General features: G+C 26.0%; 8 protein-coding genes across 8 annotated transcripts; 3 read left to right on the top strand and 5 right to left on the bottom strand.

Moving 5' to 3' along the window:
• Positions 1–123: 123 nt before the first annotated feature.
• DICPUDRAFT_152036 (uncharacterized protein) lies at positions 124–1,277 on the top strand (the record flags this gene model as incomplete). Its single annotated transcript, XM_003287816.1, has 3 exons — positions 124–487; positions 565–780; positions 850–1,277. The coding sequence occupies 3 exons, from the start codon at positions 124–126 to the stop codon at positions 1,275–1,277; spliced, it is 1,008 nt and encodes a 335-aa protein (XP_003287864.1).
• Positions 1,278–1,450: 173 nt separating this feature from the next.
• Positions 1,451–3,175, bottom strand: DICPUDRAFT_78704 (uncharacterized protein; the record flags this gene model as incomplete). Its single annotated transcript, XM_003287802.1, has 1 exon — positions 1,451–3,175. One exon carries the CDS (start codon positions 3,173–3,175, stop codon positions 1,451–1,453), a length of 1,725 nt encoding a protein of 574 aa, XP_003287850.1.
• Positions 3,176–3,661: 486 nt separating this feature from the next.
• DICPUDRAFT_152034 (uncharacterized protein) lies at positions 3,662–4,000 on the bottom strand (the record flags this gene model as incomplete). The annotated part of the gene is made up of 2 exons (XM_003287801.1): positions 3,662–3,840; positions 3,988–4,000. The coding sequence occupies 2 exons, from the start codon at positions 3,998–4,000 to the stop codon at positions 3,662–3,664; spliced, it is 192 nt and encodes a 63-aa protein (XP_003287849.1).
• Positions 4,001–5,712: 1,712 nt separating this feature from the next.
• Positions 5,713–10,961, bottom strand: DICPUDRAFT_55079 (uncharacterized protein; the record flags this gene model as incomplete). The annotated part of the gene is made up of 2 exons (XM_003287800.1): positions 5,713–10,084; positions 10,153–10,961. The coding sequence occupies 2 exons, from the start codon at positions 10,959–10,961 to the stop codon at positions 5,713–5,715; spliced, it is 5,181 nt and encodes a 1,726-aa protein (XP_003287848.1).
• An 840-nt stretch (positions 10,962–11,801) lies between these two features.
• Positions 11,802–12,879, top strand: DICPUDRAFT_91991 (uncharacterized protein). The gene is made up of 2 exons (XM_003287815.1): positions 11,802–12,164; positions 12,230–12,879. The coding sequence occupies exons 1-2, from the start codon at positions 12,021–12,023 to the stop codon at positions 12,809–12,811; spliced, it is 726 nt and encodes a 241-aa protein (XP_003287863.1). The 5' UTR covers positions 11,802–12,020; the 3' UTR covers positions 12,812–12,879.
• A 1,793-nt stretch (positions 12,880–14,672) lies between these two features.
• DICPUDRAFT_152031 (uncharacterized protein) lies at positions 14,673–14,822 on the bottom strand (the record flags this gene model as incomplete). Its single annotated transcript, XM_003287799.1, has 1 exon — positions 14,673–14,822. The coding sequence occupies one exon, from the start codon at positions 14,820–14,822 to the stop codon at positions 14,673–14,675; it is 150 nt and encodes a 49-aa protein (XP_003287847.1).
• A 1,965-nt stretch (positions 14,823–16,787) lies between these two features.
• On the bottom strand, positions 16,788–21,669 carry DICPUDRAFT_16622 (uncharacterized protein; the record flags this gene model as incomplete). The annotated part of the gene is made up of 2 exons (XM_003287798.1): positions 16,788–17,359; positions 20,721–21,669. Coding segments are annotated over 2 exons (1,521 nt in total), but the record flags the coding sequence as incomplete, so codon positions are not given.
• Positions 21,670–25,229: 3,560 nt separating this feature from the next.
• On the top strand, positions 25,230–25,451 carry DICPUDRAFT_152024 (uncharacterized protein; the record flags this gene model as incomplete). The annotated part of the gene is made up of 1 exon (XM_003287814.1): positions 25,230–25,451. The coding sequence occupies one exon, from the start codon at positions 25,230–25,232 to the stop codon at positions 25,449–25,451; it is 222 nt and encodes a 73-aa protein (XP_003287862.1).
• Between the last annotated feature and the right edge of the window lie 1,109 nt (positions 25,452–26,560).

Here is a 26,560-nt window from a genome sequence, read left to right as displayed (position 1 = left end):
TTTGAATTATTTTAATTTTAAATTATTTTTTTTTTTTCAAAACATCATAATTGGGTTTTTTTTTTTTTTTTTTTTTTTTTTTAGTTTTTTAAATTAAATAAATATTTAATAATTAATTAAAAAATGACAGATACTGCAACTACAACTACAAATGAAATCGATCATACAACAACATTTTTAAAAGATAAACATATAAATTATATTACAAATTTAGATGTTAAAAAAGATACATTTGAATATTGGGTCACAGAACATATTAGAATGAATGGAATGTATTGGGGATTAACATCACTTAACCTTTTAGGAGCATTAGAAAAAATGGATAAAGAAGAAATTATACAATGGATTTTATCATGTCAAAAACCAAATGGTGGATTTAGTGGTAATACTTTACATGACGATCACTTACTTTCAACACTCAGTGCAATTCAAATTTTAGTTCAATTAGACTCATTAGATAGAATTGATATAAACCCAGTTATAGAATGTTTGTATTATAACTATAGTTATAATAATAATAATAATAATAATAGTGTTTATTAATTTTATTATTTTATAAATTAGATATTGTTAAATTACAACAAGAGGATGGTTCATTTTTTGGTGATCAATGGGGAGAAATTGATACTAGATTTTCATATGTTGCAATTTTAACTTTATCATTATTAGGAGCATTGGATAGAATTAATGTTAATAAAGCTGTAGAATTTATAGATAGATGTAAAAATTTCGATGGTGGATTTGGTTCTATACCAGGTGCAGAATCACATGCAGGTCAAAGTAAGTAAACTAATTAGTCTGTTTTATGTTAATATATCAATATTAACAATATTTGTTTTGTAAATATAGTTTTTACATGTGTCAGTGCATTAGCACTTGTAAATAGATTAGATTTAGTTGATATTGACAAATTAGGATGGTGGTTATGTGAAAGACAGCTCCCAAATGGTGGTTTAAATGGTAGACCAGAGAAATCATCAGATGTTTGTTACTCATGGTGGGTTATTTCTTCATTGTGTACAATTGACAGATTAAATTGGATCAATACAGAAAAATTAAAAAATTATATTCTCAAATGTCAAGATAATGAAACTGGTGGTGTTGCAGATAAACCAGGCGATATACCAGATGTTTTCCACACCTATTTTGGAATCAGTGGTTTTTCTTTAATGGGTCAATTTACTGATCAAGTCGAAACCATTGATCCAGTTTATGCCTTACCAATCAAAACTATTAAAAAATTAGGTTTAAAAGCACCATGGAATAAATTAATATAATAAAAATAATAAATTAAAACTTGATAAAAAAATATTTATCTTTTTCCTTATTTAATAATTTTACACACACAAAAAAAATGATGATTTGATTTATAAACAAAAGATGTTTTTTCTTTTTGTTACCCTTTTTTTCTTTATTTAAAAGATTGTTGATATAGGTTGTGGTTGTTATTTTAGGCAGTAGTGGTTTCTGTGGCCTCTGATGATTCCTTTGATTTTTTATTTGTAACACCTCCTTTCTTTTTCTTTTTACCGCCTGCTTGGGGTGGAACAATACCACTCTCTATGAAATCAACGATTATTTTAATTGTTTTTGATTTTGTTTTATTCTTTGGTAAGTTGTGAAGTTTGCAAAACTCTATCAAGTCTGAGAGATTAAATTCATTTTGGAGGTAAGATCTTTCGACGCCTTTTTTAATGTATTCTAGAGGTGGGCACACCCATTTCTTTTTGCCCTCATCTTCATAGTAGCCTCTTGGCTCACCATTTAAATATTCAATATTGCTCATATTATTATTGTAGTTGTTGGTCTTATAATCCATTTCCTGTTCGTCATCATCATTATCGTTTATATTTTCTTCTTCCTCTTCTATTATTTCCTCTTCCTCTTCCTCTACATTTTCCTCTCCTTCTTCTTCCTCTTCTTCCTCTTCTATTCTCTTTCTTTTAGCTGCTATTTTTTTACTTGTTGCTTTTTTAGGTTGTGCTGGTGTTTTTGCTGTTATTTTTGCTTTTGGTTTAGCTGTTGCTGCTTTTGGTTTGGTTGTTGTGGTGGTTGTAGTTGGTGGTGAGTTTGATTTGGATGAAGCTGGTTGGAGTAGAGGGTCAATAGGAACAGGTTTTCTTTCTCTTTTTCCTGGTAACGTTGGTGTTAATGGTAAATCAGATGATGGTTTATCTAAAGATGATCTTACTTTTTTCTTATTATTAGCTGGTGGTGTAGTAGTGACATTTGTATTATTTGCTGAAGTAGTTGACTCTGCCCCTGTTCCTGATGAAGAGGTTGGGGATGTTGTATTTGAGTTTGCTGATTGTACAGTATTTGTATTTGTTGAATTTTTAGATGGAGAGGCCGAGGTTGTCACCGCTCCATTTGGTGTTCCCGGTTGCTTTTTAGTTGGTGCTTTCATTGGAGTTCCTTTTTTAGATTTAGTTGGGGTTTCTTTTTTCTCTGGAGTTAAAGTGCCCGAAGTTGGTGAGGTTGTTGTTGTATTATTGTTAGAGTCATTATTCTCTTTAACTGGGGTTGTTGGTGATGTTGTTGTGGTTGTGGTAGTTGTTGTTGTAGTTGTAGATGGTTGTTGAATCTCGGGAGACTCTTCTAAATCATACATTGTACTCATAATTGAGTCACAAACACTTGGTATGTTATCTGTGAACTTAATCTTTAAATCTTGAGAAAAACTTTCTAATGTCTTTTTATTGAGTCTAAATAATAATTTGAAAATACCTTGCATCATCATTTCTTCTTCAATCTTTGGAATCATATCTATTTTATTAAAGCCTTTGGTTTCTAAATTTTCCAATGATAAATGTACAAAGATTTCTTTAATTTGTTCATCTGGCAAACTCTCTAAAAATAATTTTAAACTATTGTATCTCTTTAAAGTAGCTGGAACATCATCTATTTTACAATTGAAATGCTTTGAAATACTTTCACCTGCAGGAATTTGCTTTAACCAGCTATATGCTTCATCCCAAATACTAGATTCAATAATTGGTAGTAATTGCTTTCTATCATCTGTAGTAGTTGTTGAAGTTGATGTAGTTGTTGAACTTGTTGCATTTTCACTGACCAAACCATTACTAAACTCTTTAATTGACTCTATTGCAAACTTTAAAGACTGTTCTGATAATTTATTAAATGATTGCATAATATCTGGTATAACTGAATCCATTCTTTTACTATTGTTGTTATTACTATTATTACTAATATTACTAATATTTATATAGAGTTTTAGTTTTTTAAATATATCTTTATTTATTTATTTAATTGCTTATTTATGTTTTCTGTTTTCTGTTTTTTTTTTTTTTTTTTTTTTTTATTAATATAAATAAATAAAGAAATATTTTTTATATTGTTTTTCTCTTGTATTTTGTTTTTGTGATATGTGTGAGTTATAAGAGTGTTGCTTTTAGAAATAAATAATAATTATAAAAAAAAAAAAAAAAAAGTAATAGCTAATTTAAAAATAAAAATAAAAATAAAAAAAATAAAATAAAAATTAAAAAAAAAAAAAATTTAAAATAATAATAAAATGAATTTTTTATTATTTTTTTTTTATTTAAATTTTTTTTTTTTCAAATTTTTTTTTCCAATTGAAAACCGTTATTTTTTTTCGATTTTTTTTTTTTTTTAAATTTATATACAAGATTTATTTTATTTAGACTACGGCTGGACGATTTCCATCATTGATTTTTTCGTATTTGAAATAATCAGTTTGGCTTATTATATTATTTGTTTGTTTCATAAAAGGTAATGAACTTCCACTATTATTAATATTTATAGATGATGATTTGGAAACATCAGAGAATGCTTGGATATTCATTGAAAAAAGTGAATCTAATTTCAAAATAAAATTAAAATCAAAATTAGGAATTTTTTATTTTTTGGAAAATTGTTTTATTATAAAAAAATTTTAAATTTTTTATAAAAAATATATTAATAATTCGGTGTGGTGGTGTGCGCGAATTTATTTTAAACACTTACTAATGATTGTCATTTTATTTTATGTATTTATTTATATTTTTATTTTTTTTAAAATTATGATTTAGTTTATTTTATTTACTTAAATTCTTTATTTGTTTTTATTGAATGAATGAATTATAAAATATTTTTTTTTTCTTTTTATACTGTTTTTTTTTAAAATATATAATGAATTTAAAAAAATTTTAATGTAAAAATAAAAATATATTTAAACAAGATAATCTTTAAAGTTGGGAATTAAATGCACTTAACTGTCTATCTCACTACTTTTTTTATAAAAAACACAAAAACAATCAACAGATTTTTTTTTATAAAAGGATAAAATTTTTTTTTTTGAGGTCCAAAATATTAAAGTGGTGGGTGCTATTTGGTCATAGTGTGTTAGAAAAATAAAAATAATAAAGAAAATCATATTTAAAAAATATACAAAATGGGTTCAGTATATATATAAAATTGAAAAAAAAAATATTATTTTGTATTTTTTAAAACGAATAATTATTTTATTTTGGGGTGTTGTGGCAAAAAAAAAAAGAAAAAAATAAATAAAAAAAAACATATGATGATTATGATGTGTATTCTATAAATTTAAAAATATTGATGACAACAATAAAGATATTGATTTTGATGTTAATAAACACAAAAAATTAAATAACAAAAAAATTTTAAATAATTATAAAAAAGGTGGTAAGCGTGGGGAGAAGAGAGAGGGGGAAAATAATGAATATTAAAAATAATGATAGATCTAAAATAAAGAATTTGTGGGTTTTTTTTGAAATTTTTTATTGATCAAATAAAATTTCTATGTTTTTTATAACAATATTATTGTTTAGTTTTTATTGTTATTTTTTTTTTAAAAACAAATCTAATCTGTACACTATTACTCTATTCAGAACAATCTTTTAAGAGTGATTCAATTTTATGTTTTTTTGTAAATTTTTATTTTATTGTTATTGTTTATTAGATGTTTGAAAAATAATAATTTTTTTCTTGAAAAAACCCACTCTCTCACCCCCCAAATTTTAACTTGCAAATTTTTTTTAATATTTATCTTAAGGGTGACACTCTAATACACACATGCACATCATTACACATACACTTACATTTACTACTGTGAGCAATCACAAAGAAGACCCCACCCCCAAATAAAATAAACCTTATAAATAAATAACTTTTTATATATAAATCTACATTATATTGTGAAATTAATTACAATGTTAAATACAACATTTATTAACTTTTTATTAATTATTTATTTAGATACTAATTAATTTTTTTTTTTAATTTTTTTTTTTAATTTTTTTTTATTTATATCTTACGAACATTAAACCTCCAGATTTAAATAACATATAGTATTTTCATTTAAAACTATTTAAAAAAAAAAAAATTATATAGCTAATATTATTCTTTAGAAACCAGATTTTTTTTTCTAAAGTTTTAATCTGATAGTTTTGATTGTGAATTTATTCGTATCATTTCTTTTTAATTTTTTTCTAATTAATTTTAAAAGAAAGTTATTAAAAATATATTAATTATTTATGAATTAATTAAAATCAAAAAAAAAAAAAAAAAGAAATTTAATCACACACAAACCCCCAAGGATTACCCCTTTGTGTTTTTGAAATTATAAAGTTTTTTTTTTTTTTTTTTTATATACAAACAAAATTTGTTTATTTATAAATAAATTATGGTTAATATATCCAGAATATTTCTATTTTATTTATTGTAATATTAAAAGTCTTCAGTTAAAAGATAAACTGAAAAATCTGATTGAAGATTAAAAAATTTTGTGGTTGAATTAAAAATTAATTGTGTGCAGCCATCATTAAGTGGATTAAATGGTTTAGTAATAAATTCGGATGGTGTAAAAAGAGTTGGTGGTTTATAGTCGTATTCCATAATTGTAAGGTAGTCTAATTGTTGAAGGATCATAGCTGCTTCTTTTAAGAGTGATGGAGAGTATTTTTGTAAACGATGGGAGATTGTTTCTAAAGTGGAGCCAGGGTAATGATATACATTGGTAATGAGTTCTGTGAACATCTTGTTAAAGTTATTTCTGTTGATTGAGCCATTTGGTTCGAGCCAAGGTTTGATTAGTCTTTTATCACGATAATTTAATGGAGGTTCGAATTTCTGTGGTAATGGTTCTTTACCCTCTGGAACACCATACTTTTGTTCGTGTTTTAGCTTTTGTTGGTACTCTAATTGTAAAGTGTAGTCTATTGGTAGTAGTGAGTCTATGAAAAATTGTTTAGAAACATATTTTTTTTCAGAGAATGTAAATAGTGTATCGATGAGACCAATTGATTTTAATTCTAAAATAAATGATGGTAGTTTCTCATAAAGGTATTGAGTAAATTCGATTTCTGGTGCAGGTTCTTCGATTATTAGATGCTGAATAATTTCGTTTGAATTGTTAATATTGTTTAAAAAGTGATTGATAATATTAATTCTTTTTACACCTTTGGTTTTATTGGAATGAATAATTCTAAATACTTCTTGGGTAGCCAATACAAAGTTTGCGATATAATCATTTGTTTTTTCAGTACCGACTGCATCCATTTTAACTAATTTATCGATAAATAAAATTTTAAAGTCTTCAATTAAAAACCTATTATTATATTTGTCAATAACAGACTGATAATTTTTGGATTTATTATTATCATTTGATGCTTTTAATCTCTTTGATGATCTTTGATCTTTTTGTTCCTTTTCTTTTTCTTGTTCTTTCATTTCTTGATCATCATCTCCAATTTCAAAAATTTTATTAAATTTCTTTTTTTCTGATTCTAATGGATCATTTGGTAAAATTACATCTGGGTTAATTGCTCTTTTTCTTTCATTTTCAATATAGGAGTAGTTGATATATTCCCTAATTAAATAGGCTACATTAATTTTATTTAACATTAAATCTAATCTTCTGCCACCACTGAAATCTCTTGATTTTGGAGGTTTTTCTTTTTCGAATGAATCTTTGACACCAACAATTGGTAACACTTTGTTGTTGCTTAGTAGGTTAAGCATTGATGAAACTGAACCACCACTTGTTAATGGATCGTATTGAAAAAGTTCATTATCATCTAATTTATATAATGGGATTTCTTTAATATTTGTCATAAATGTTCTATTCTCTTGGAAGAAGTCATCATTTAAGCAGTTGTTTTTGAAATAAATCTTTTGTACACAAAAGGTAATTGAACGATTTGCATTTCTTGATTTTAATGATTTTAAAATTCTATCATTATAAAGTGAATCTAAAACTTGACGACTAAGAATTTTATTTGAACCAAGGATTTTTACACCATAGTTGAAGCTGTACTCTTGCTCTGGAATGCTAATTAAAAAGATGAGCTTATCTCTCATTATGGCTTCATCAGTTTTATTGAATCTGGAGAATTCGAATAGTTCTAAATTTTCACTCTTATTATATTGAATGGTGAATAGTGCGTTGAATTCTTTAATGCTAAGTGGTAAATCGGGGGTAGAGTTGCTCTTGTGAAAATTTTTGTAACTTGGATATTTCTTTACCAATAAACGCATTCTTCTATAGCAAAGTTGACCAATCTTTTGAATTTCTTCACCTAATTTATCCCAAAGTGGATTCAACATGGATGGTATACCCGATGGAGTAATATAGTATTCATTGTTTGCATTGTTTTTTACACCCTCTGGTATATTATTGAAAAAGTCTCTAAATACCTCGGTATACTTTTTTAAGAGTTGAGAGTCTTCAAGAGCAGTCCATTTGAAACGTCTATATGGTGCAATGATGGTTTTAAATTCTTGTCTCTTTTCATATGCAATCTTGTTGACTGATGATTGACGATTAACCCTATTGGTTGAAATTTTAACACGTTTTTGTTTAAAGACGTCACTATATGCACCTTCATTACCAAAGTTATCATCATCAATACCATAGTCATCATCATCATCGTCATCATTTTCCTCTTCTTCTTCGATGGCTGCAACGACATCTTTGGGTTTTCTTGATCTAGTTTTTGTTACAGATGAGATGCCTTCGGGTTCATCTCTCTTTTTTAAATATCTTTTATAGAATAAACATAGTTTTGTATAGCTTACATGGTAATGAGTTGCAATTTGTCTTAGTTCATCTCTTTCGAGGATTTTTTCTTCTTTCTCCTCTAAATATCTAAAACGAGACACAAGTTTAACTTTGATATCTTGAGTTAGTGGTATTCTTGGTACACCCCAAAGCACAATGTTCTTTAAAAATTTCATACGGTCTAAAATAAAGTCAGCAGGTGGTTCTTTATTATGTGGTTCACGTGGTAGTAGTGAAAGAAATTGAAGGTCGGTCCAGTAGTTATGTACACTTTCTAGTGATTCGAAATCATATAGTTTTACTTCGCTCAACTCATTCTTTAGTCCTGCGTATCTTAAAAAGCTATAGTCTGCTACTTTGTTGGGGTTATGTGAGATTTCCATTAAATCCAATTGTCTTAAAATGGCCATAAGTTTTCCTATTCTATTTATAAAGGTTCTTCTTTGGAAAAGTTGGTTCTTAATTTCGATTGGTAAGTTAATAATTGGTGTCTCTTGTTTGATGTAGTGTGAAAGATTTTTAATTGGTGTTGCCTGTGAGATGATCTTTAAGTAATCGGAAATTGGTAATGTTTTAATAAAATAATTTAAAATGATTTTGGTTTTTTCAGCCAATTCTTTTGGTTTTTGTATTGTTAGTTGTCTTTCGGTAGCATTATTTTGGTCCTCAGAAGTTTGAGGTGATTGTGAATGTTGGGTTTTATTTCTATTTGAAAAGTTCCATAAAAATATATGGAGTAATTTGGCTCTAACGATGCTACCTTTGACAAAACCATACTTTAATGAAATTGGATTATATTGTTTTCTACTTGGTTTGACTATCGGATGTAGGTTGGTATCAGAGTTTTTAAAATCTTCTTCATCTTCTTCATCTAAAACTTTTGAACGAGGTGTTAGGCCATTTTCAGGTTCAGTTTGAATTGATTTAATTGATTCAATTATTTCTTGAACTTCTGGGTCTGTAATTTTAAAAATGGAATCATATAAAAAAGTTAAATTTTTATTGGCGCCACAATAGTACTGGGTATGAATTGTTGTTATGGAAACTTTGTTTTCTTTGAGTAAATCTTCTAAAACTCGAGATAATGTTTTTTGTTCGAATTTTGTATCGTTGATTTGACGCATATGAAGAATAATTTGGAATGATAGAACACCAACAGAGTCTTGGATAAATTTATGCACTTCTTTCTTACGCTTGAGATACATTAAAGTTCTAGGTATCTTTCTTTTGTCATTCTCTAATTCTGGTTGGGCTAAGACTAATGAGTTCCCATACTCTTGGATATATGGTATTATGGCATTTGAATCTTCAACAGAAGTTTGATGAATGTGGTCTTTGGGATCTGCATAAATTCTATATTGAAATTGTTTACCAACAGAAACAGGAAGAATCTTTACATTGAACGATATAATAAGTTTTCTTATAATTGTCGAAATATTCTTAGAAGAAATATTACCGGATTTGCTGAAAATTTCTTTTTGTGTGATACCATTTTTACCAGACTCCTTAATAAAATTAAAAATTTGTTGGTCGATTGGTAGCTCCATAACTAAATTCGAAGATTGACCGGACATGTCATCTTCTTCATTCTCATTTTGGTCAGATGTTGGTGTTGTGGTTTTAGATTTTTTGTCATCGTCATTATCTTCTTCATTTTCATTATCTTCATCATTATTAGCGCCTTCATCTGGATCACTTTTTATAAAATTCCAAAATGTTTCATCAAGTGGCTTCTCTAGTTTAATAATGGTTTCTTTACCTTTTTCTTCAGATTCTGAAGTATATCCATTATGAAAAAGAATTCTTCTAATTTTCTTGAATGTTGAGGCAGCAGAACCAACTTTAGCCATTAATTTTGCTTGGGGCATAGCTTTACCTGGTTCAATATCTAAAAAATAACAAAATGCAGCTTTTTGCCAATATTTTGGGACCCAATTTTCTTTGACCGGATTAAAACTTCTTTGGTTATATTTTTGTAAATATATTCTTCCAGTTGAAACACGGGAGCTTAAGCGTGTACTCATTACCTCTTCTTTTATTCTAAATCAATTAAAATGTTAATTTAATTTAAACTTTTTTTTTTTTTAAAATTTTTTATAATTACTTACATAATTCCCTTTAAAATTAAATCTTTGATTGGTGTAAAAATATTTCTTGGGTCAATGTTAAATAAGTTTGATAAGTCCCTAACTAAAGCACCTTGTATTCTTGATTTTGAAACCTGCTCCAGTAATTTAAATTGAAAAGGTGTTATTCTATGTTCTTCTGTAATACCAAGTGCAACCATTTGATTGTATTTATCTGCAATATAGATAAATGCATCTGATGGCTCTAGCCAATAGTCTTTATTTAAATTTGTGGAAATGTCACTTTTAGCTAAGGTTGATTCTCTTTTCCATGTAAAAATACTTGTCCTAACTGGTTTGTTTTTATGTACAATGACTTTATTATCTTCTGATCTTGGTTGAGTTTGTATAATTTCTTCTTTTTCTTCTTCATTTTTAATTGATACCATTTTTTCTTCAATTTTCTCTTTTTCATCATCGCTTGCTGCAGGACTTGTTTTTTGAAGTGGTAGTGGTAGTGTTGGAATTGGTGCCTCCCTATTATTACTGTTATCATTGTTATTATTATTATTATTGTTATAATTGTTATTGCTATTATTATTTACTATCTCTTTTTTTTCATCTTGTTGAGGTGTATTGGCTTTAAAGTTTGGGTTGGGTAATAGTGATATATTGGTTTGATTTAGTAATAGTCTATGGATATAACCTTTCATATAATCATTTAATATTAACTTTCTGCCGTTTGATAACCCAAAACCATTTATATATTCCCATAATTCTGTTGGTGTGCATCCTAACGAACAGTTGCTCGCAATTTCTTTAATTGAAACTGAAAGTATCTCATCCAACATTTTTATTATATGCGATATTATTATAATAAATAATAAGGATGAATAGATATCTAATTATTTATTATCATTAAAATATTATTTTTTATGACAGCTAAATTTAATAGTAATATTTAAAATGAATAAATATATAAAAAAAAATAATTATTTATCTAAATATTTTTTTCTATTTACTAAATATTATTACAATCTTAAAAATAAAAAAAAAAATGAAATGAAAAATTAATTTAATAAAAAACACTAAAATTTAAAAAAAAAAAAAAAAAAAAAAAAAAAAAAAAAAAAAATTTAAATTTTAAAATATAAAATTTTTTTTTTTAAAATTAATTTTCATATTATTATTTTTTGGTTTACAACACCGTTTATATATTTTCTTTTAAAAGAGATCAAAAAAAAAAGAAAAAAAAAGAAAAGGAGAAAATGTAGAAACAATACTACATAAGAAAGTTAAAGTGTGTGCAACATTACTATGGAACATAATATTTTTTCTACTTTTATTTATGGTTAATATTTAATATTATTTATTTTAAATTTTTATAATTTTTATAATTTTTATAATTTTTATAATTTATATAAATATTTATAGTTTATTCATTCTATATTCCAAAGAAACAATACCAAATTTGTTTACCCATTATATTAAACTATTTTATTTGAAATGTAAAAAACAGTGGCACCCCCTAACAATAAATATTTATATTTTATTTTTTTTTATTTTTTTTTTTATTTTTTTTTTTTGTAACACACATTGCACCCCACTCACACAAATGTTTTTTTTATTGTTTTTATTTTATTCACATATTGCTGTACATTTAATTAATTTTTTGTGTGTATAATTATCGAATTACTATATTATTCATTTTAAATTATTTTTTTAATTTAATAATTTTGTTCTTTTTTTTTTTTTATTTTTATTTATTTTTATTTATTAATAGTATATTTTTTTACACATAAATATAAATATTTTATCCTTAAATTTCAAATTTTATCTTATATAAATATATAAATTATATATACATAGTTAGATAATAAAAAAAAATTAATTAAATTAATTAATATAAAATGTTAAAATCAGGTTTAATTAACTTTTTGTTAAAGAGAGGAAATGGTTCAAAGAATTATTTTCAATATCCAAATATAGTACCTCAATTAAAAATCAAATTTAAAAGTCAGAATCTTTATTATTCCAACACAAATATCAATATGGTAAATATAAAATACATAAAGGTTCAAAGAACTCTATTGTTTACTAATAGTTTTTTTTTTTTCAGAGTAATAGAGGAGATGGAAGTAGTTATCACCACCATAGCAACATGGTAGATATTTCGCCAAAAACAATTGAAATAATTAAAATTAAAAGTCAAGCAATTGGTGAAACCTTACGTCCAAAATTAAAATCATATGTAGATATTCAAGTTGGTAAAATAATTGAAAATAAAATTAAAAATAATCTTGGGCGTATTGTAAGAGTAGATGAAGATTCAACAGTGTACGATGCAATCAAGGTAATGAACGAAAAAAGAGTTGGTGCCACTATTGTTGTTGACAAAAACAATAGAATGACAGGTATCTTTTCAGAGCGTGACTATCTTTCCAAAGTTGATCTTAGAGGTTTAACACCAAGAGAGACTCTTGTCAAGGATATTATGTCTTCAAAAGTAATCACTGTTTCTGGTGACAGCGGAGCATCCAAGTGTCTTTCCATTATGACCAAAAGAAATATTAGACATTTACCAGTCCTCGATAACAAACGTTTAATTGGTATGCTCTCCATTGGTGACATTGTAAAGTATATTATTTCTGAACAGAGTCAAGAACTAAATGGTTTAAAGAGTGATATTCTTCATGACTAAATCAATATCTTTTTTTTTAAAAAAAAATAAAAAAAAGCACAACAATCTCCAGTTTTTATTTAAATATTAAAAATCTTCATTTAAAAGATGGCTTTAACCAGGTCACAACAAACAATATATAGTTTATTTAGTATATATTAGTTTATATAATATGTATTTATAAATAATGAGTTTTCTTTTTTTTTATTTATATGGTTGTTATTGAAGTGAAATGCAATTATAGATTTCTATAAATAGTATTTATAGTTATTCTCACCCATCGATTGTTACATGCTAAAAACTTAATCTGCATTATCGCCATTTTTCATATAATCTTTTTTGAGCTATTGATTTCAAGTGGAGTTCATTAATGAATCTTTGATTGAATTTCCTCCTACACTTTATATACTTCATTTTCATCTTCATCTTCTTTTATATTTTTTTCATTAGCTCAAATACAAAAAAAAAAATTGGGAAAAAAAAATTATAAAATTAAAAAAAGATTATTATTAATTTATATTTTTTCGATTTATTATTTTCTTTAAATATAAAAAATGATTTTTATTATTTTATATTGTATAAATGGACAGTAGAAAAAAAAGAGATAGATAATTGAAATACAGATTTATATAATAAAGATAATGAAGATTTAGATAATTAATATTCTCAAAGTATTATTCTATTTATAAAACAAATAACAAAAGAAACCTATATCCCAATATACTATTATTTAAAGAAAAAATCAGAGCAGAAGAAGAAATTTCAGATCGAAAATTAGATAAATGGATTTACAAAAAAGACCTAATAACATTTGCCAATAGAGATAGCTGCATCGAATTTCAAAAAAACTTCTTGTAGATGCTCTTAACAAAAACTGTAATTGGGAACTATTGACTTTTCAAAGAGATGTTATTTCTACATATAATTTGTCTTTAAATGATCATATGCTCAGATATTTTTTTGTGAACATTCTCCCCTAACTATTGAAACAATTACTAAAACAGAAGTTTTAAATTACTTTTTCGACCCTAATAAACAAAAATTAGAAGATTATAGAAATTATTTTTTCAGAGATAATAATCTAAATTGGCCATATGTTAACCCCAGGTTATCCATCATTTTGAAAGCTTATTGGAAAAAAGCTTCAAAGAAATGTTTCATCCCAAAGGTTTCAAATAAAATCACCAAAAGTATAGAATTTTTAAAGAATTTAGAAAGAGCATTAATGAATCCAGAAATTTATCATTGAACAAAATGAACTCACTCCATTTAATATAAACTCATTCAACGATCATTTGAACAATGGACTAAAAAAATGAAAACAGGATTTGGTTATCTCAAATTTAGGAAGGATTATTTTATATTCAAAATCAGACTATCTCCACACTAGTTCAATTATAAAGAATACATACAAAAATCCTGATGGCAGACCATTTGATGTTCAAATAACCCCAATAGTAATAGAGGCATTTGGATTATAACCAAAGTTCCCCACACTGAAAAAGATATATCCCTCAACATCAAAACTCTCAAAGGTTGCCTAAATCTATTTCCGCTTCCAGAAAACTATAAAATTCACTTGTTCAAAAAATTACCAAGAAAAACAATAATTGGTACTACAGTGCCCGGATTATATATTTAGACCCCCCCAACTTTTTTAAAATGGAAATGATAATTATTGAATTAATAGATCATATTTAATATTTATATAATGACCTCTAAAATAAATCATATTACAAGATATTGGTTTATTTGCTAAAAATTAAAAAAAAAAAAAAAAAAAAATAGGGTCTTAATATTTAATCCGTTTTTTCAATTTCAAAAATTTTTTTTGTTTTTTATTTGTTTTTTTTTACAATTATATATAAATGATTATTATTATTTAATATTTAATATACCATCCATGTACTTTTAATATGGCATCCATTCGGTCAGGGAGTGATTCATATAATGATTTTATAATTGATTTTTCTATTGAATGAAATGCATCTTGACATACCTGAACTTGGTCTTGTGATGGGTTACGAAACATATTTTTAGATACCCTTTCTTTAATAATTAATCAAAGATTTTCAATTATATTAATATCTAGACTGTAGGGTGGTAATGGATAAACTTGTATATTATTTTCTTCTAAATATTGTTTCACTATCTTTACTGTATGCGAACTACAGTTGTCATGACAAATGATTGGCAACCTCTTAGGCACTTTATTTATATCTGCATATTATTCTAAATTTATTTGTGTATCGTTTTTTATAATATCAAGATATTGTTTAGTTCAAAATCCATTTGATAAATGAATAAATAAATTGGACCAAAATAAAGAAAATTTCCCAAAAATATTTAATTAACCCCACCCTTTCTAACATTTGTCTTGATACGTGATTCTAGTAAAACATTAGTTTCATAAGCCCAAGAAGACCTACCATGGTTATTATCATATTATTGGAACTTTACTTCATCCACAAACATATAATTTTCTCATTATTCCACAAAAAAATTTATATGCACAACTTCAAAAAAAATCTTTTTCTGCTATTATGTCTAATCAATGAAGGATTCTTAACTTTCTTTTTCTATATTATATTATATCTCTTTAATATAATTCTTACTGACTTGTATGATATTGTTCCAAATCCATTTTGTTCATACCAAATTATACTTTATTTTATATTGTTAAATTTACTATTTTAAAAATTGAAACATAAATCACGTTTATCACGTTCGTCAAACTTTCTTTTCTCCCATGACGTTTACGGTCATTGATTGTGTCTGTTTGTTCTACCATTTCTAATGTTTTTGCTACTGTTGATTTATGCACTCCAATTTTTTTGCAATTTTTGAGTTCGACTTGTGACCTCTGTTTTTATATGATAATATTGAGTATGGAACTTCATCTCTTAACCTCATTTTGTTTATTTACTATATATAATTTTTAAACTTATACTAACACTTAATTATTAAATTAATGATAAAAAAAATATAAAAATTTTAAAAATAAAAATGTGGTAAAAAATATAGAAATTTTTTTTTTTTATTTTTTTATTTTACCCACACTCACTCCTAACGATTTATTTTTAAATATTAATTATTATTGGCGGTAAGGCTCTTCATATAAAAATTATTATTGGTAGATCTTATTTTATAAATGATTTAATAAAAGTTGGGGGGGTCTACATATATAATCCGGGCACTGTATTCTTTCTACAAAGTTGGACCCAACATTTCAACTCTTTAAAGTAAAAATTTAATTACTAATTTTTCAAATTCTTATATATTTAATTCCCCCTCTGCTTATTACTCTGTTTTGGTAGGAAAATATTAATAATGGTTGATAACTTTATTTTTTATTAATTATAAATAAACCAGGTGGAACTACTCGGTTAAAACCATAACCGAATGTGAGTGTTGTAAGACTATTTGGTAACGTGCCAGGTGGAACTACTTGGTTAAAATAACGACCGAATGTGAGTGTTGTGAGACTATTTGGTAGTGTTCCAGGTAGAACTTCTTGGTTAAAATAAAAACCGAATGTGAGAGTTGTGAGATTATTGGGTAATGTCCTAAGTTGAACTATTTGGTCAAAATCACGACCGAATGTGAGTGTTGTGAGACTATTTGGTAATGTGCCAGGTAGAACTACTTGGTTAAAATCATCACCGAATATGAGTGTTGTGAGACTATTTGGTAATGTGCCAGGTGGAACTACTTGGTTAAAATTACCACCGAATGTGAATGTTGTAAGATTATTTGGTAATATTCCAGGTAGAATTACTTGGTTAAAACGATAACCAAATGTGAGTGTTGTAAGATTATTTGGTAATGTGCCAGGTAGAATTACTTGGTTAAAATTATGACCAAATGTGAGTGTTGTAAGACTATTTGGTAATGTGTTGGGTAGAACTACTTGGTTAAAATCATAACCAAATGTGAGTGTTGTGAGACTATTTGATAATGAGCCAGGTGGAACTACTTGGTTAAAATTATTACTGAATGTGAGTGTTGTAAGATTATTTGGTAATATGCCAGGTAGAATTACTTGGTTAAAACGATAACCAAATGTGAGTGTTGTAAGATTATTTGGTAATGTGCCAGGTAGAATTACTTGGTTAAAATTATGACCGAATGTGAGTGTTGTGAGACTATTTGGTAATGTGTTGGGTAGAACTACTTGGTTAAAATAACGACCGAATTTGAGTGTTGTGAGACTATTTGATAATGCGCCGGGTAGAACTACTTGGTTAAAATCACCACCGAATGTGAGTGTTGTAAGACTATTTGGTAATGTGCCGGGTTGAACTACTTGGTTAAAATCATAACCGAATGTGAGTGTTGTGAGATTATTTGGTAATGTGCCGGGTTGAACTACTTGGTTAAAATAATGACCGAATGTGAGTGTTGTAAGACTATTTGGTAATGTGCCGGGTTGAACTGCTTGGTCAAAATAATAACCGAATGTGAGTGTTGTGAGATTATTTGGTAATGTTCCCGGTGGAACCACTTGGTTAAAATCATCACCAAATGTGAGTGTGGTAATTGTATTTGGTAATGTTTCGGGTAGAATTACTTGGTTAAAATCACGACCGAATCTGAGTGTTGTGAGACTATTTGGTAATGTGCCGGGAAGAATTATTTGGTTAAAATCACGACCAAATGTGAGTGTTGTAAGACTATTTGGTAATGAGCTGGGTGGAACTACTTGGTTAAAATAACCACCTAATTTGAGTGTTGTGAGATTATTTGGTAAAGTGCCGGGTTGAACTACTTGGTTAAAATGATGACCGAATGTGAGTGTTGTGAGATTATTTGGTAATGTCCCAGGTGGAACTACTTGGTTAAAATCACGACCGAATGAGAGTGTTGTAAGACTATTTGGTAATGTGTAGGGTTTAACTACTTGGTTAAAATCATCACCAAATGTGAGTGTAGTAATTGTATTTGGTAAAGTTGTTGGAGTTAACATTTTATTAAAAGTGCGCAAATATAAATTTATCAAAAATGGTGGAAATTCATTTTTATCTGGTAGTGTATCACCATGCCATTCAAGTGATGTTATATATGATTTATCTTTAAACTGGTCATAACTTGATCTATTTAATTCTACAACATTATGTTCAATAAACTTTAAAATATGTTTATGAATTTCATTTCTTAAAAATATATTATTCCAAACTATATATAATAATCTATAATGAATAGTTAAAAAGAGAAAACACCAATTAATATGCTTTTAATTAATCGACTATTATTTATATTGTATTGTATTGTATTGTATTGTATTGTATTGTATTGTATTGTATTGTACTTACCTATCACTAATATTACTACTGTTTTTTAACTCTTCATTTACTTGAAAGTTAATTAGAGATGATAGCAGCCCATCCATTGTCAATATAAAATAAATAAAAAAATATGAAATTAATGAATTCCTCCAAAATGAAAAAAAAAAAAAAAAAAAAAAAAACTGAAAAAAACTTTTTTTTTTTTTTTTTCCCCCATTATTTTTTTAAAATTTTTGAATAAATAGGTTATTTTGGGGTTTTTTTTAAATTTTTTTTTACATATTAAATTTTTTTTTTAATAATTTTAATATTATTATTCATTGTAACATCAATGTTATTATTTCTAACCCCTAAATAACAATTAACGAAAAATACAACTTACATTATATTGTATGATATCTATTTAAAACATTATCAAAGGAATTTCCTGTTTAAATTTTTTTTTTTTTAGTTTTTTTTTTTTTTTTTTTTTTTAATTTTGGAGCAATAAAAACAAACACCCAATATTTTTTTTTTCTTTTGTGCCCTTCTTTTAATTTTTTTTTTTATTCATTTTAAATTTTTTTTTGTCAAAACCGTAGATCAATCAATACACTGAGTAATTTTGTTCCAATATTCTAAATTTTCACGGTAAAATGTTGAAATTACTTTAAAATGATTAATTTAAAAAAAAAAAAAGTTTTCAACATACACGGCAAATAAACAAAATTTAAATCTAGATTAGATGTCATTAAAAGAAAAGTTGGAATGTTGTAATAAAAAGTGTGTTAATTCTTGATTACCAAATTCTATTGAGATCTCTACAAATTTTTTTAATTCTTTAACAGAGTATAATGAATCATTTTCTAATTCTTTTTTCATTAGATTTGATTTATTTTATAATATAGTTGTTTTGAATATTGGTAATGAACCCCTTTGCAACTAATTCTCTTACTAAATCAATGAATCTGGGAAACCCATTGATTTATCAGCTATCTTTGATAATAAATAAATACTAATATTATCTTCTTCTTCAAATATAGTACTGACCAAGTTAGGGTGTTTCTTTGATAATTGAAACAAAACATCTGTATGTTCCCATTCCATTCTAATTTTAATTGTTTAATTTCTGTTGTTTGAAGGATTTGTTACTGTTTTGATAGATAAATCGGACAATGCATTATTTGTAATTTCATTTTTGGAAATATCTTTAACCTGAGATGAATTTATAAATTCTGTCAGTGTATGTATTTTTTATAATTGAACTAATGTCTGATTTTGTTAAATATAAAATAATCCATTCCATAATTGAGATAACCAAATCCTGTTTTCCTTTTTTTAGTCCATAGTTTAAATGATCGTCGAATGAGTTTAAATTAAATGGAGTGAGTTCATTTTGTTCAAAATAATATATTTCTGGATTCATTAATGCTCTTTCTAAATTCTTTAAAAATTCTATACTTTTGGTGATTTTATTTGAAACCTTTGGGATGAAACATTTCTTTGAAGCTTTTTTCAATAAGCCTTCAAAATGATGGATAACCTGAGGTTGACATAAGGCCAATTTAGATTATTATCGCTAAAAAGTAATCAAATGTAGAATTTAAAACTATTTCATATAATTGATTAGATTCTAGTTGAACTGATAAATATTTAACCATAAAGAGATACTTTTCTTTTTGTGGAGCTGCTTGTTTGATAGTCATTTTGTATAGTTTAATTAGGCTTTTGAACTTATATGAATATTGAAAATTTTTAATAACATCATAGATAGATAAGAAATCAATGGTTATGCCTATAGATTTTAAATACAGCTGCATTTTGTATATTTTATAATAGTTGATCGATCGCCATTCGGATAACTTCTTTTCAGAAACATAAGATTTAAATTGTTTTGTAATATCTTTTTGTCCTAATTTGAAAACTTGAATATATTGAATAAATGCTGGTGTATTGTTCATACCGAATATAAATTGAAGCCAGTATGGAGTAGAGCCAAACTGATTATCAATATCTTTGCAATAGCAAGGGAATGTTGTAAACAACTGTCTATATAGCTCTCTATTCTCTTTTGTATTTTTGGTGATTTTGCTGATAATATACTGAATTTCTTTAAAGTTTCTGATTATATAATTTCTGCTTTTTATTTTATCTCTAACGATTGAATCTGCATTATTGTAATTATCGAGTAAATACTTTAAGAAAATTAATTATCTTTATTATTATTATTATATAAATCTGTATTGCAATTATCTCTTTTTTTTCTACTGCCCATTTATACAATATAAAATAATAATAATCTTTTTTTATATTTAAAGAAAATAATAAATCGAAAAAATACAAATTATTATTAATAATCTTTTTTTAATTTTATAATTTTTTTTTTCCCAATTTTTTTTTTGTATTTTAGCTAATGAAAAAAATATTAAAGATTTATTTTTAGAAAAGATTTAAATAAAAAATATATCCATCTGTGCAACAATTTAATCAATATTGATTAAGAAAATAAACAAAGGTTTTATAAAGAGGAAAGAAATAATATATTTTAGTTTCCATTTGGTAGGAAAATATTAACCATAACTGATTACTTTATATATAATTAATTTTAAAAAAACCGGGTGGAACTACTTGGTCAAAATCATAACTTAATGTGAGTGTTGTAAGACTATTTGGTAATGTGCCGGGTAGAACAATTTGGTTAAAATCACTACCGAATGTGAGTGATGTGAGACTATTTGGTAATGTGCCGGGTAGAATTACTTGGTTAAAATGATCACCGAATGTGAGTGTTGTGAGACTATTTGGTAATGAGCCGGGAAGAATTACTTGGTTAAAATCATAACCGAATGTGAGTGTTGTAAGACTATTTGGTAATGTGCCGGGTGGAACTACTTGGTTAAAATCATCACCGAATGTGAGTGTTGTAAGACTATTTGGTAATGTGCCAGGTAGAAATACTTGGTTAAAATAATTACTGAATGTGAGTGTTGTGAGATTATTTGGTAATGAGCCGGGTGGGACTATTTGGTTAAAATAATAACCGAATGTGAGTGTTGTGAGATTATTTGGTAATGTCCCAGGTGGAACTACTTGGTTAAAATCATCACCGAATGTGAGTGTTGTGAGACTATATGGTAATGAGCCAGGTAGAACTTCTTGGTTAAAATAACCACCGAATGTGAGTGTTGTGAGACTATTTGGTAATGTGTAGGGTAGAATTACTTGATTAAAATAAAAACCGAATGTGAGTGTTGTGAGACTATTTGGTAATATGCCGGGTGGAACTACTTGGTTAAAAGCATCACCGAGTGTGAGTGTTGTGAGACTATTTGGTAATGAGCCGGGTAGAACTACTTGGTTAAAACTACGACCGAATGTGAGTGCTGTGAGACTATTTGGTAATGTGCCGGGTGGAACTACTTGGTTAAAATCATAACCGAATGTGAGTGTTGTGAGATTATTTGGTAATGTGCCAGGTAGAACAACTTGGTTAAAATAATAACCGAATGTGAGTGTTGTAAGACTATTTGGTAATGAGCCGGGTGGAACTACTTGGTTAAAATCTTTACCGAATGTGAGTGTTGTGAGACTATTTGGTAATGAGCCAGGTGGAACTACTTGTTTAAAATCACGACCGAATGTGAGTGTTGTGAGATTATTTGGTAATGTGTCGGGTAGAACTGCTTGGTTAAAATCATCGCCGAATGTGAGTGTTGTAAGACTATTTGGTAATGTGCAGGGTAGAACTACTTGGTTAAAACACTCACCGAATATGAGTGTTGTGAGATTATTTGGTAATGAGCCTGATAGAACTACTTGGTTAAAACGATAACCGAATGTGAGTGTTGTGAGATTATTTGGTAATGTGCTGGGTAGAATTACTTGGTTAAAAGCATCACCGAATGTAAGTGTTGTAAGACTATTTGGTAATGTGCTGGGTAGAATTACTTGGTTAAAATAATTACCAAACGTGAGTGTAGTAATTGTATTTGGTAAAGTTGTTGGAGTTAACATTTTATTAAAAGTGTACAAATATAAATCTGTCAAAAATGGTGGAAATTCATTTTTATCTGGTAGTGTATCACCATGCCATTCAAGTGATGTTATATATGATTTATCTTTTAACTGGTCATAACTTGATCTATCAAATTCTACAACATTATGTTCAATAAACTTTAAAATATGTTTATGAATTTCATTTCTTAAAAATATATTATTCCAAACTATATATAATAATCTATAATGAATAGTTAAAAAGAGAAAACACCAATTAATATGCTTTTAATTAATCGACTATTATTTATATTGTATTGTATTGTATTGTATTGTATTGTATTGTATTGTATTGTATTGTACTTACCTATCACTAATATTACTACTGTTTTTTAACTCTTCATTTACTTGAAAGTTAATTAGAGATGATAGTAGCTCATCCATTGTCAATATAAAATAAATAAAAATAATAAAAAAATATGAAATTAATATCTTGTAAAATATAAAAAAAATTCAAAAAATTCAAAAAAAAATTCACAATTTATCTTTAATATAAAAATAAAAATCCAAAATTTCGTTTTAAAAAAAAATAAATAAAAATTCATTAAATTTAAATTAAAGAAATTTTTTTGAAAAACACTGTGTGCAAATGAGGTAAATCTTATGTTGCAAGATTTGTCCATTTCTTCAGAGATATCCTAGGCAATGTGACTGGCTACCAAAGTTGATTTGAAGGTAAATCTTATTATGTTAGATTCTGGCACGTGTGTAACTTCACCCAAAAGAAAGAATGGATTCTTTGGGAACAACAAATAATGTTAGATATCTCGGATTCTAACATGTTATTAATAATATAACGTTGTATAAATTTTTTAATTTTTAATTTTTTAAAAATTTAAAAAAATTAATTTATTTAAAAATTTTTTTAAATTAATTTTTTAATTTTTAATTTTTAATTTACATTTCAAAAGAGTCTTTAATTTATTTGCCAACAGTTAAGGTATGAAGGTTTTATAATTTATATGTCTTATCTTTTAATATTATATATATAATAGCATCGAAAATTATTACAGTTATTTGAAACCTTCTAATTTTTGTTTATCAGGGTCGAAAAAGTTATTTAAAACTTCTGTTTTAGTAATTGTTTCAATAGTTAGGGGAGAATGTTCACAAAAAAATATCTGAGCATATGATCATTTAAAGACAAATTATTTATAGAAATAACATCTCTTTGAAAAGTCAATAGTTCCCAATTACAGTTTTTGTTTAGAGCATCTACAAGAAGTTTTTTTGAAATTCGATGCAGCTATCTCTATTGGCAAATGTTATTAGGTCTTTTTTGTAAATCCATTATGGCTGATAACTTTATTTTTTATTAATTTTAAATAAACCGCGTGGAACTACTTGGTTAAACCATAACCGAATGTGAGTGTTGTAAGACTATTTGATAATTTCTTTTATTTTTTAAAAAAAAATCTTTTTGATTAAAAAAAAATCATCACTTTATTTTTTGTTATCTTCATTTGTCATTATTCATATATATTTCTCAAACGACAACACCAATAACGGCACCGACAGAGATGGAAACTACGACCCAAAGCACCATAATTCCGATCCACAAAATCAAAATAATAAGAAAACTTGTGCTGAATCACAACCACCATACTCGGCACCAAATCTAAATGATCATACAAGGGAACAATCACATCATCACCAATCACCACCTTTATTCTTCGCACAAATTCAAATGTTAAGATTTGGTTTAAAAATCATACGGGGCAAAACAATCAATATAATCTACCATTTAAAGCACCATCACACTACCTATCCCATTCTCAAAAGGAATCTCGTTATGATTCCACAGGTGCCCCATCCACATCGCCATCATCAAAATCATCAAGATCCAAATACCCATCCCATTTTGAAAAGGAATCTCGTTATGATTCCACTGGTGCATCAAATTCATCAAGATCATCCAATATCCATCTCACAATGAAAAGGAATCTCGTTATGATTCCACCGGTGCCCCATCTACATCGCCATCATTTAGATCATCACCATCCTCATCACCATCTCACAATGAAAAGGAATATAGTTATGATTCCTCAAGAGCACCATCCTCATCAATATCATCGACTTTACTCGTTACGATTCCAGAAGAGAACCAAAATCTTCCAATTATAGGGTTTTAGAAATAAATATACCCAGTATTGATTTTAAGTAGTAAAATATTCATTTTATCCCTCATCACCAACAATATAAAATAAGTAAATATCTTTATTTTTTGCTAATATTATATATTAGTAATATATAAATTATTTATTAAGATTGTTTTATATTAATTATTAAATATAGATATTTCTTTTCTACAACAACCAAACCCATTATTATCTTAACCCAAAGATAAAGCCCCATTAATTTTTAGTCTCCCCAATACACTATCTGCATTTAGAATAAATAGAGAATTTTCAATTAGTAACAGTCAACATTTTAAAGTTTAATCACCATAAGTATTTTAATCATAATCTCTACCAAATTTTCTCTGGCCAAGTAAATATGGTAGAACATCAAATAGTATTAGGTGAAAAAATATTTAGTAGACCTTATCCAGTAAATAGTTTGTCTGGAAAAAATAATCTAGGAATTTAAATTAATTATTGTCAATCCAATTGATATGGAATCTAAACATGAAATGTTTACAATTTCCACACATTTTTGCTAAGCTATTATTCAATTAAAAAATGTATAAATTATTTTCAGCTCTATAAAGCTTCTCAAAATATTTTCAGTAATAGTATACTGAAACGTCAATGTTGTTATCATAAAATTTTTAAATAAAATAAAATCTAATTCTAAAAACAAAATAAATTTAAAATAAATTTAAAATAAATTTTTATTTAATTAAATTATATTAATTTTAAAATACGACTTAATTTTTTTTTTAAAAAAGATAAAAATAGGGAATAAAATTTAGCTAAGTTTGACAAAAAAAAAAAAAATTTCTAAGTTTCCCCCACTCCCACACCCACCCACTTGACTAATTTTTTCATTTTAAAAACTTAGAAACTTAAAAAAAAAAAAAAAAAACTTAGAATTGCATTATTTTTTGTATGAAAAAAATTTAAAATTCTTGTTCAATTTTATTTAATCATACCATTTTTGAAATATTTGAATAATTATAAATGACAGAGTTTTCGACAATATCTACTCTTGAAATGTTTGCCCATTCCCTTATTAACACACATTGTTCTATTCTTTCCCAACCCAAATTTGATCTGTTGTCTGTAACCAACAACTTAGCACCCGAAAATGTTCTTTCAATTTCAACGGACGAAGAAGCAACTGAAAGTACATTTCTTACAATTGAATATTATGTTGGATATTCAATACTATTTTCTTTCTAATATTTTATTGTATCATTTCTATGATCTAAACTTTCTTCTACACATAGTCAAGCTGTTTTGGGTTTTTTGAAATTACTTTTAGTGCATGGGACTAAAGCAACAGAGGTTTCGTTAGCACATTGATTAATGTTGTGATCTTGACCACAATTGAAACAAACTTTATTCTTCATTCGGAATGCAATCATGCCATTCTTCATTTCTTTTATTATTTCTTTTTTAAAGTTACTTTTGTTACTACTTAATAGGAGTTGTAAGTATTTTTGGATTTATTTTTACTTTGAAATATATGTATTTGTTTCTTTTTTTTCTTCAATAAGCATTTGAATTAAAGGTTCATCATAGTTTCTCTATACCCTCTCTTTGGAGAAGTGATAATCTAGAGTATTTATTGTATCATTTGAAAGATTGTTTTTTTCTCTATTTTTTTTTACTGCTAAACATTTACCATCTATTAAAAATAAGATATTAGTATATAATTTTTTAATCAATAAATTAAATAATAATATGTATACTTTACCATTTATAAAATGATATCTAATGCAATAGGGATGTTGATAGCTTTTTGTCTAGATCTTAAATTGAATTTCTTCTGGTAATAGGTCTTTTATTTGTTCCTTCCATTGATATTTAGTTATTAATATTAAAATATATTTATTTTTTATAATTTTAAATTTATTAATTTATATATATATTAATTATTTATTAATTTATTTTTTATTTTTTTAAAATATAATTATTTTTTATATTTTTTATATATATTAATAAATTTTGATATTGATATATAAATAAAAATTTTGAAGTATTTATAGAAAAAAAAATTATATTAAATTTATTTATTTTTAATTTTAAATATTGCGCTTAATTATATAACTGCTTTATTGTAATAAAATATATTTAAAAATCCTCTTAACATATTTATGTATATTAATAAAAAAAAAAAAAAATTTAAAAAAAAATTTAAAAAAAAAAAAAAAAGGGGGAAACAACCACACATTACTATATATTAATTGATTATGATTTAACTGTTTTTTTATTGATTTTTAAACACCTTTTAAATTAAAAACTTTTTTTTTTGTTTTTAAAACTTAGAAAAATAAAAAAAAAACTAA

Source organism: Dictyostelium purpureum (genome assembly GCF_000190715.1).
Source record: "Dictyostelium purpureum unplaced genomic scaffold DICPUscaffold_114, whole genome shotgun sequence".
Classification (NCBI taxonomy): domain Eukaryota; phylum Evosea; class Eumycetozoa; order Dictyosteliales; family Dictyosteliaceae; genus Dictyostelium; species Dictyostelium purpureum.
Note: the sequence above shows the minus strand (reverse complement) of the source record. Positions and strands in the feature narration are given on the sequence as shown.